At 36.6% G+C, this 11,530-nt stretch overlaps 1 protein-coding gene across 1 annotated transcript; it reads right to left on the bottom strand.

The window, feature by feature from the left end:
- Positions 1 to 10,211: 10,211 nt before the first annotated feature.
- Positions 10,212 to 11,228, bottom strand: LOC125232014. The gene has a single exon (XM_048137624.1). It carries the CDS (start codon positions 11,226 to 11,228, stop codon positions 10,212 to 10,214), a length of 1,017 nt encoding a protein of 338 aa, XP_047993581.1.
- Positions 11,229 to 11,530: the final 302 nt, after the last annotated feature.

The raw sequence follows: 11,530 nt of genomic DNA, 5'->3' as shown, positions 1-11,530 counted from the left end.
AGTCTATATCACACATACAATTAAACCCATATTCCATAGTCGACTTTTACGAGTTCTACGACACATGGGCGGAAAGAGAGTGGAGAAATTCTAAACCCGTCACCACATAGGTATAGGTATATAGCTATTTATTTCGTGGAATTTCTAGAAACGACGTTCTTTGATTCGAACACCTTTAATTAGGCGATCTATTGTAACTCGCTCGTATCACTATTTCCTTTGCAATAAAAAATTGGTCCAAATTCCACATCGAAAATAAGACGTTTTTTGGTCGCTTGCCAAGTTCATTATGAGCGTTCATGAAATTTCACATTTGAATTATTTTACTGCCTGACTTATGGCTGTTACTTAAATATTTGGTAAACAGGAAAAATATGGCGCTGATCGATCAAATTTAATGCGTTGCGCTGAAATAGCTTTAAGTGGATCGAGGCATTACGGCAACGAAAACAATCCGATCTTTTGTGGGAACTGTGTTGCCAGATGATTAAGAGCATCGGTTTACGATTAGGTACTTATATATCCACTCGTATATTTTTTTAACAGTATTTAAATAACCGCAATAAGTGGTTTGGTACATTAGACTGAGCCTTTGCCATATTTTTTTGAAAATATATATTACACTAACACGATTTCCACTCTTTTTTTTATTTGAGAATATGTTACGAATAAATTACGTCACGAAATATGTATGTATTTTTTGGTTTGTTCTAAAATGTTGGAAACTGATGGGCAAGTAAAACTGCGGTGGTGACATAGAACATATAAACAAGATAATTTATTTCGCTCAATTAAAATTTTGTAATTTCAGCTACAGCGTCGAGTCTAGTTTAAATAAAATGCAACTGAAGTTAAATAAAAGCCTTAAAATTATATTTAATTTAAAGATATAATTAAATATTACTGAAGGTCTCGAGTAAATACATAAGAATGTTTTTGTAAAAATATTGAAGTCAACTCGTAGGTTTACATCGTACTATGTAAGTTGTTGTCCAAATTAAAATCGATGGCATATTTATTTTGAAAATATTTTGTTCTTGACTGTTTTTTTATTTTATTTTTAATAAAAACAGTAAAGCACTATACTAACTATAACAAGTAACTATAACAATTGTTAAATCACTTGTAAAGGATCAAGCATAATCAAATATCGGTTTACTTTGGGATAACGCACGTACAGAATCTTGTTAGTATTGGCATATTTAGCATCTAGAAAATAAAGTAGGATTATATAAATCTAAGTGAACTGCAAATCAGATCGAGTAATGTACAGGAAGTGTTATGGCAACAAATAAATTTAAGCAACGAAAACCACAGGCGCCGTAGATAAGTAACATTAAATAATGCAATGGACATTAGTTACATAATTTCGAGTTTGCAATGTGCCGGCCAACAATAGAACGGGCGTTATGAATCATCTCCGGCGATCCATTCGCTCGAAGATTATCGAACTAGAGCACAAACACTCCCGGCGTGCATTAAAATGCATGTGAACCTAATTTACGCTTCCACATAGTCTCCGACGCCAACTTTAACAAAGTAGTAGTTGATGCATCAAACGACGTGACATTTGTGGCTAATAACACCCGAGACATTAAAATATACCGCGTCACTTCTCATCCTTTAACAAAACTCAACGCAAAACCGTCTAACTAGATCTTATTTATAGCCTGCCATCTGTCAGATCGGAACTGCTCCAAATTCAAAATCAGATTTGAAGTTTGATTGTATTTTTTAAAGTGGCTACTAATAAGCCGGCTCGCACACATTGTTGCACCAACAAACACATTGACGTATGTTTACGAGGTCGCAATTAGACCGTCCATTGATGTATGGCTTTTGTGAAATGGTGTGCGTTCGATTGAGAAGTAACACGCCTGGAACTGATTAGCGGCGTCCATGTGTTAGTTAATAAATAGATATGAATAGATTCGTGTTGGTGCGCATTAAGTGTGCTTCGGATTTTATTATTTAATGATTCATCTTAGGGATATAGAAATAGTCGGGAATGCTAATGCTGTTCGCGCTGAAAAGCCAGTAATAATAGAATATTGGCGCATCTGCCCCACTGTATATGTTTTAATGTTATTGCCTCTGCCTTAGATATGATATTTCGCTTTGGATTTATTTCGAGAATGTTTTATGTTTTTAATTGCGTTACGAGAATTATTTTTGTGCCGTCTGCTATAATTTTAACAGATGTTTATTTTTCATCGATCCTGCCGATGACAGACTTAAGATCGTGTTTATGAAAAGTTCCACGTTTGTGTGAACACTGATTAAAAACTGGATCAAGAGGACTTTATCTATTTATGTTATTTCTCGTTGTTGTAACTGACAATAAATAATCGTGTTCTCTGTTTGAATCAACCTATAATGTGAATTTGTGGTTGCTCTGGAGTCGTAAAAATAAACGAGACGTGGCGAAACTTGGCAGTTAATTTTTAAGGTACAGATGTTTCGTTGTAATTAAGAGTTTTAAATATAAATAGCCACGATTTCTTGATAGGAAAGAAAAAAAAACTAATAAATATACCACTGGAACTTAAGAATGATATATCTATATGTACTACCTATATTTGTTAAGGATAGAAACATGAACTAACCACCAACACAGGGTACGTAGCCGAATGGCACAAGGGCTCACGAAACGAAACGCTCGTAGATATCTATCTCTATCGCTCTTGCGTATTAGCGCGATAAAGCCAGATTACCTATCGCGGCGTTTCGTTATCGTTTCGCGTCGCAGAAATGCCATTCGGCTGCGGCACCAGAAGCATCTAGACTTCATTTGTAAATCACTAAAAGTTCAAAATAAAGTAATACCTAATGACTCAGCTGTATTCATTCCCATAAGAAACTTAATTTCTAATTCTTACATAAACTGTAACCGTTTTGCACACAAAGGTCGTAATTACGATTGCAGCCAATTCGGTGCAATTTGTAAAAGTTAGCAACCTAAGTAATTTTTATTAATCGCTTACAAAGTCACTGTTAAGACTTAAGTACTTTATGGATCGTTGTAACATGCCATTCGGCGTTAATTTACAAAATCACGTTGCACTTTATTACTACCAAATATAGATTACTATCTCCTAGAAAGTGCATATGAAAAGTCTCAATTTTGTTATCATCATTCATTCATTGCTTTGAGCCCAAAGCAAAGACCTTCCCCTTCTGTTTCACTCGTCTCTGTTTCATGCTATCCATGTCGTCCAGTTGCTCAAAAACGAGTCAAAGTTATCTCGTCATCGCCGATGTGGTGGAAATTTGGAAATAGGGGGGATATTTGGGCTATATTTTGGCGTAGTTGGACGTGCTCTTCTGGGGGCCGATTTTTGAGTCTCACTGTCACATCGGCCCCCTAGACGTGATCTTTAGAGACTACCCCAACACCTCCGATACCTAAAAGTAATCTGGTAAATAGTTGATCACCTCGTAACCAACAGTAAGTACCCATAACTATAGTTCAAAAGACACTGTTGTCTTGAAAACATAAAATGACACATCGTCGCCACACGTTGGCACTTTCATATTTACAGTCATGCCACTCAATCTGTATAAGTTATTGGCAGCTGGGCCCCATTTAATAAACATTACAATGCAACAATTTTGTAAAAAAGTGACATATTTGTAAAGTTTTGCTACAAGTGCTGTTTAATAAAACCTACAAATAAGTAAGTAACCTACAATTAGAAAACGTAAAATTAAACATTTAAATATGTAAAAAAAACGCCTGTAGTTTACAATGACAATTTTGTACTCACAAATTTGTAATGGAAACTTAAGTTTACATAAAATGTAAATTTTCTACATGTTCTATTGAGAACTACACTCTTTTCATCATCATGTCTACCCTCTTATTGAAGAGGGTAGACATGATGATGAAAAGAGTGTAGACATGTTATTTAACAATTAAAAAATATATGACATTGATTTACCGTTTAACTGTTTAACATTAAGTATGGAAATCAACAACTAAATTACAATTTTATCTCTCATTTAATATTTGTGAAAACTGGTCTGTTTAGTGAAAAATTAACGCACGAAATTAAAATAAAGAAGTATTGAAAATACGTTACATCCAAAGTAAAATGTATCCTTTTAGGAAAAATTCGCCGATTACGTTGAATGATAAATTCATATACACTATCGTCGCCATTACCGTCACTACTAGTTGTTAGAATCATATTTTTTGACTATGCAGATCGTAAAGCACGTCAAATCAAGTTTTGACACAACATTAATTTCCTGTCAGAATTGTACTACAATTTACATAATATGTAAACTTGTAATTACAATTATGTGTTCAATAAAGCACATTTCCTTACAAAATTGTTAAAAATCACCTGTCAAGTGAAAATGTTTATTGAACAGAAATATGTAAAATTGTAGCTTAATTCGTACAATTATGTACCTAAATTTTCCACTATGACAAATTTGTAACTTGTAATTTTTATTGAACAGAAACTTGTAGAATTGTAACTTGTCAGTACAATTTACAATTTAAAATTTGTATTGTTTGTAAATGGGGCCCTGGATATTTAAATGTAACTGAGCATAACACAATCGCACATTGCCAAATTATATTCTGCCGAATACTACGCCGGGACAGAAGACGCAACGAAGCCTGGACGTTACGTCGTCACCTAAATCTAGGTAATATTTTGTTATATATTTTTAGTTACACAGTGCATGCTTTGGTTCTTACTGTTATGCTGTGTAATATATTTGAATTAAATAAATAATAATCCATGTCACAGTTAACATAATAACTTCTTATCAAGTTTCTGTTCTAAAGGGTACAGACATCTTTGCGACATGAATGAGCGACTGCTCAGTTTAGTTAATTCTACGGATACTGACTAAGAGCGCATAATCGGCAAAAGCCATGCCAGGCATTTAGTGTGGAGGGAGAGACCCCGACTTCGTAATACAGAGTCTATATCAGGTAGTCTACGCCCCACCATACAATAGAATGACCGTTTCGTAACACTATCACGAAAGCGCCTAAATCTGAAATTAACGTGTGCATACAGCCATTACACTATGACCGCCCACAACTACCTTATTCATACAAAATCCAGGCTAATCAAAAATTCTGAGGCTCAAGAAAACTGGCCAAGTTAATCGAGCTCGGCCTAAAGCACTGCCATTAATGTCAATCATTAAATATGAATTATAAATATGAAAGAAAGCAAGAAGCAATCATGCCCGTGCATTATTAGATTAAAATGTATCTGAGTGTGAACGCACTTAAATGTATGGATATAATTTGCATGCGTGTGGTATTAGCGGTCGGAGTAATGTGCAAAAGAAAATTTACTCATTTAATTTTCATGTTACTTCTTTATGGAAAAAGAGAAAAGACAGCTGGTAGCGGAAAGAAAGACCTACCGCAAAATCCTGGGACCTGTCAAGAGAGATGACAGCACGTGGAAGATAAGGAATGCCGAAATAGAGGAGTTGGTGGGAGAAGCGAATATCATAGATAGGCGTAATAAAATCCCACAGTTTTTTAAAATTATAAACTGGCCAGAGATTGACCTTAGTCGCACCTGATGGAAAGTAACGACAAGGCCGAAGTTGTAGCTCACTGGTTCAGTAATAGGTTATTCACTCTTGACTTGAATACACCCAGATTGTATTCGGCCGGGAATATGTACAGATGAGGGGAGCATGTTCTATTCCTTAGCAGTTCGCATTATAGGAAAGAAGAGGCAAACCTCTTCGTGCAAATGAAAGGTGGGTCGACAATGTAAGGGCCGGGGAAACCGCTCCCCGCGCCTGGTTGTCCGGTGATGGAAAGGGGAAGGAGGAACCAGGTCATGCAGTTCCTGTGCACACTCTCCAGAATGTATCCGGTAGAAGACGGACAAGGACGCAACTCGACGGCGATGCTTGAGGCTTTGTTATCCTGCCTTGCCTGCCGGAACGTCGCCAATGAGTCTTCGAGAGATATCATTGGTATGAGATTTCGCTGGTTCGGCCACTAAGAAGGCGTATCTGGGAAGACCAACTGGTGGCCGCCCGGCGGGATGGCCCAGATACTCTTATTTTGGAGGCCAAGATTCTCTTTGGATCGCGGAGCCATAATAGTTACTTATCAGTAATTTATCAGCAATCAGTAATTTATTGCATGTTCATAGGTTGTTGCATGTGTGCATGTACATAAAGTTGTTACATTTTGTTTGTGGACAGCTATGAACTCTGTAAGGGCACTGCAAATTTATATCCTAGCTAGCTTACTATTTAAATTATACCTAGTTAAATAAACTTATTACTAGAAATGACTAACTATCTTTATGGAAGAAAAGTGAATGAATCTCTAGTATATAAGATCCATTTACACTTTTATTTCATTATCAAATATTGCGGAAGGGAATTTTCTTTATCTGCTAGTTATAAACACACCTTACATTAGAAATACTACTGTCCTGTATACGGGAGATATAATCATCAGGCGCCTTAATTTTATGAAAAATAAATTGTTACTGTTACCTCACAGCAAGATTTTTTTAATGAACGTTCATTCTACTAATTCCTCCAAGCCCATAATCATCAAGAAAAACGCCATTTAAAAACAAAACCCCTTTCAATTACATTAAGTAACATTACAGTGTCTATGATCATTTGTCGGATTCGCCACGCCACCCGCGGTCCTGTGAATTATCAGATTCCGTCACACTTTGTGTTATTCCATCGTAATGCCTTAATGAGTCCGAGTAACGCAATGGAAGGTGTCACCGAGGCTATTTAATAGTAGGATGTTCATAAAAAAATCAGTACAAGAAAAACAAATATAAGAATGTAGGAAGACAGTGAGTATGTACGATGTATGTCCGTTAGCTCGTTGTTGGGGACAAGTGGCGTACTAGAAGAGAGGCCTATGCTCAGCAGTGGGCGATAAAGGGCTGATATGATGATAATGATGATGATGTACGATAAAGAAGAAAATATCTGGAAAATAGAGTTTTGCTCAGATGACATATATTAATTATTAATTATCCTAGCTACATCGATTATTCACCTACAAAAACCGCAGAACAGGAAATTTTCTCAAAATCTTTCGATTATTCTGAAATCCCCTGCCTACTTTTTGACCAGTTCAAAATGTACATACAAACAATCATGTTGCTGTTTCTCAGAGGGGTAGGCAGAGATCACGGAAATCAAAGTGTAAAAACTCCCATTTTTATACCAAAAAACGTGGTTTGGCCAAACTCAAAGGTCAAGGCCGGAACAACGCACGGAAAATGATAGGATAGGTTGTTATAGTAAATCATATATACCTACCTACACTATTTCCTATTAAAACAGTTATGTGTAGTGAGTAACCACTTCACACATCTATCCGATGACGTCAATGGCGATGGAATTAGTACAATATTTTAAGGTAGTCTCTCTAGTTGTTAAATCACCAGTCACGATTGAAAACGACTAGGTCTCAAATTTGGAATTGTACTAGAAAGGCAATACATTTTAACATGAACTAAATATGTACCAGTGGCGACGCGTGAAAATTTTTGTTGGTAAAGCCGGAGGGGTTTTTGGGATCTGTTTTGTATGGACTTCTTCAGATACTGCAGCAGTTTAGGGAACCCGTTGGGAATCGAGTTGTACCTAAAAGTGATTTTGTTACGATACGCCTTGTGATCTCTGCATTTTTACTGGTTCCAGTGGTTCCTATTAAAAATGCACGCACAAACGGCACAAATAAAAGTGACACTATTTAGATACCAAAATGTAGTTTCAATTAGCACCAAGTTTTTTACAGCCTACTTTTATCGCTCTTCCGAGAAATATTACTAGGATACGGAGTGTGAACGATTTGCGTGTTGACTATGCGACATAGTGTCAGCAGCATTTATGAATGTATTTACCTCATATGTGCTTAAAAGCAAAATAAAACGAAAACATTTTCTTTAACTTATCAATTTAAGTTCCACAAAATTTAAGCGTGTCGTAATTCCTTTCATAGACGAAGATAAAGCACGAAGCCCTTAAGATATGAGTGCCAGCAAAAAATATCACAATTATCCGAGAAAATACCATGCTTATTCTTAGTTAAGTTAAAAATACGTAGCTTCTTTCGATTCCTTATGCCACACAAAACGGACGCTGTCAACAGGTTCGGAAAATCGTCGTAATTACAATGCAATACAGTCATTCAAGCCATGCCTATGAAGGAGTTCTTACCAAATTATATTTATCAAAGTGCACATATTTATATTCATTCATATTGGTATAGAATAAACGCATTTCAGTGAGTTGTGGAAAATATGGAAGTATCAACTTAACCTGCTAAGCGTCATTGCTCTTTATGCGTATAGATATAATTACAATAGAGTACGGTTTTATGAAGTTAATGTTTATTTGAATGGGGCTAATCTTGCCCGAATGGTGACGTGAATTAGCCGATTGACCTCAATGAGCCTTTGAATTTCGTCGCCGGGCAAAAAGTATTTAGATGGCATCAAATATTTTACATACAAACATAAACTTACGCCTATATTACCAAAAGGAGTAGGCAAAGCATGTAAAACTGTTCAAGTTTCAGTGTCACTCCACGCTGAGGCTTGCGTGGACGATGGTCGCGCGACCGTCGTCGTCGCGTCGCATCGCATAGGATATCATCCATAGTTCATCGTTTCATGTCACCCACCAGACACTTCCATATTAGAGATCGAAGGTTAGATTTCGTCGCGCCGCGTCGCGTCGCATCGCTGTCGCGCGACCGTCGTCCACGTAAACCAATAACCCACATGACATGTGCATGTATATCTTCGGGTACAAAATGCAACGTCCTGAGACATGTAGGCCGAATAACAAATAGGTACATAAAGTTGTTTATTGTCTCACACATCCCGATAACTCTGTGCGCGATAATTTATTAATTTCGTCTCGTCTTTGTTTGTTCCCCATGATCAATGTACTTACACTCTCCCCTACGGCACAGTGAATTAAATACAGCACGTCAGGTCCATACAAAAGCTAGTGTGTTACTTGAAATATTGCCAAACCGATAAGAAGTGTAGTTAAGGGATAACATAAACATATTTTTTATTAAAAAGATAAGTGAATCTAGAACAGAAGGCACCTACAGAACACATCGGTCCGTCACGTTCCGTTCTAGCGCGAGTTACCCTTTAAAGAAGAATTTTATTATAACTGAAATAACTTACACATTACACATACCTAATAGAATATGAAATAAAAAGTGACCAGGGCTTACAATGCCTGAGGCTGGAATTTTTTTTTACTTCAAACCTAACAGAATATAGGTGAAAAACTTAAGAAAGTCACCTGTTGTATTTGTGAGTGACGTGTTCGAATAGATAGGCGTTTGTTTTGTTTGTGTTACTAATTTTAAATATGTGTTCTCTATTCGAACACGTCACTCACACATACAATAGGTGACTTTCTTAAGTTTTTCACCTATACCTGATCAAAGGCGTTTGTTTATTTTTGCTTTTATAAGATTAGTGCTTTGGATACCTTGGGTATTTGGACATACTTGCATGTTTAAATTACATATTTTATCATTGTATGAAATACAAAAGAAGTTGTTCGACATAAATGGTGGAGGGTAGAATGAGTTTTCTGCCAACAAACTGCTGTGCAGTTTGGCAGATAAGTTTAAACCTTTACTGTAAGTTTATTTTCTTATAATAAAAAAAAAATGATTAAGCCTTTAGTAGGCTACATAAGCTACATTACCTACACTATTCGTCTGACATTCATCAATTAGTACCTTTTATGATATAATATAATTACGTTTGCATAGTGATGTCATCTATGAATTATTACCAACGTGTTACTTTATTTTTAGTGCCCGTTTACATAAACTGGAGACCTACTGCGTCTTACTCCACTACCAAACGCCGCAGCCAATGATAAGACTTTTGTTTTCGTGATTGCTCTTTGTTAATCATACTTTCTTAATTAAGGAAAAAGTTGGAGCTAATTTGGGACGATGGTTCGATAAGGCGGCGAAGTTTGATGGCTGGTGTGCTAATGAGTTCGCTATCGGGTACGATCGACCTTATAATGTAGAGCTCTACTTGTAATGACTTTTAAATACTGTATCGATAATTATAGGGACAGCTAAAAATGACATATTTTACACAATCTATATATTCATAAGTTGGTGGCATTATGTAATATAACTAAAACATATTTCAAGCATTATAATTAAGTTTTCAGGTTTTTTACTTCTGGTTTCTGGCGATTTTTCGAACTTGGACTCGTACATTCTTCATTAAGTTGCGGACAACACTAACAGTGACAGTTTTGGCCGCTTTTACCCAATCTTTTTTAAATTTTTTGACAGAATCCGCTGAGGAAAATCGTTGCCGAAGTATCCTCTTCATGATAGCCCAGTATTCCTCGATTGGTCGGACTTCAGGGTAGTTGGGTGGATTCATGGATTTTTCTACATATTCGACACCGTTCGCTTCCATCCACTCTCTAGTCCGAGAAGCATAATGGCAACTGGCCAAATCAGGCCAAAACAAAGTAGACCCTCTATGCCGTCGAATCAAGGGCAAAATCCGCTTCTTTAAACACTCTTTGATGTAAACGTCAGTAGTCATTGTAGAAGTGGTAATGTACGCTGTGGACTTCATGCCGCATTCACATATCGCCTGCCATACCATTGCCTTTGACCCGAATTTTTCAGCATATATTGACGTTTTACCCTCGTCCAGTTGTTCTCCTTTGCGGACAGTAAAGTATTGTGGCCCCGGCAGTACTGAATAATCGAGTTTCACGTAGGTTTCGTCATCTTGTATTATGCACTGTTCATTTTTGGTCAAAACAGTATCGTATAATTTTCTAAGGCGAGTTTTTACGCTTGCGGCCTGCTTTTGAGATCGTTTTGGTTTCCGTTGTTTTCTATAGGTCCTTAAGTTGTTCCGCTTCTTTGCCCGCTGGACCATGCCTACCGTTGTTTTACACTTTTTGGCCACATCTCTTATTGAAGCATTTGGTGATGTTTTAATTTTTCGGCATATTTTGGAATCCAAATTGCGATTATGTGAACCAATTTTTCTGCCGCTTTTTGGCTTATCTTTAAAGGACAGGTCCTGGCCATACTTTTTGATAGCATTAAAAACAGCAGAACGGCTCACTTTCTCAATTTTTGCGATCATTCTCATAGAAATACCTTTTTCACGTACGTATTTGTCCACGATCCGTTTTCGTTGCTCTGGTGTGAGGCCTTTCATTTTGCCAAATTTAAACAAAGCAAGTTATAAATATTGAAATATGTGCTTTCTGACATGTCACCTAAGACCTGCATGTGACGTTTATGTTAAAAAACAAACTTAAAAAAAATTGTGGCCAGAAACAGTTGTCCCTATAATTATCGATACAGTCTTTAATGAAAATTACAATCTTGGTTAACTTGAATAGGTAATTTTAATTTGATATATATACGCGATTATGTACGCGATTTTTTTATGATATTGGAAGCAAACGAGCAGACATGTCGCCTCATGGTAAACGATCACCGTCGCCAATGGACACC

This window comes from Leguminivora glycinivorella, chromosome 12 (genome assembly GCF_023078275.1).
Source record: "Leguminivora glycinivorella isolate SPB_JAAS2020 chromosome 12, LegGlyc_1.1, whole genome shotgun sequence".
Lineage (NCBI taxonomy): Eukaryota > Metazoa > Arthropoda > Insecta > Lepidoptera > Tortricidae > Leguminivora > Leguminivora glycinivorella.
The sequence above is the reverse complement of the archived record's forward strand: the minus strand, read 5'-3'. Positions and strand labels throughout refer to the sequence as shown.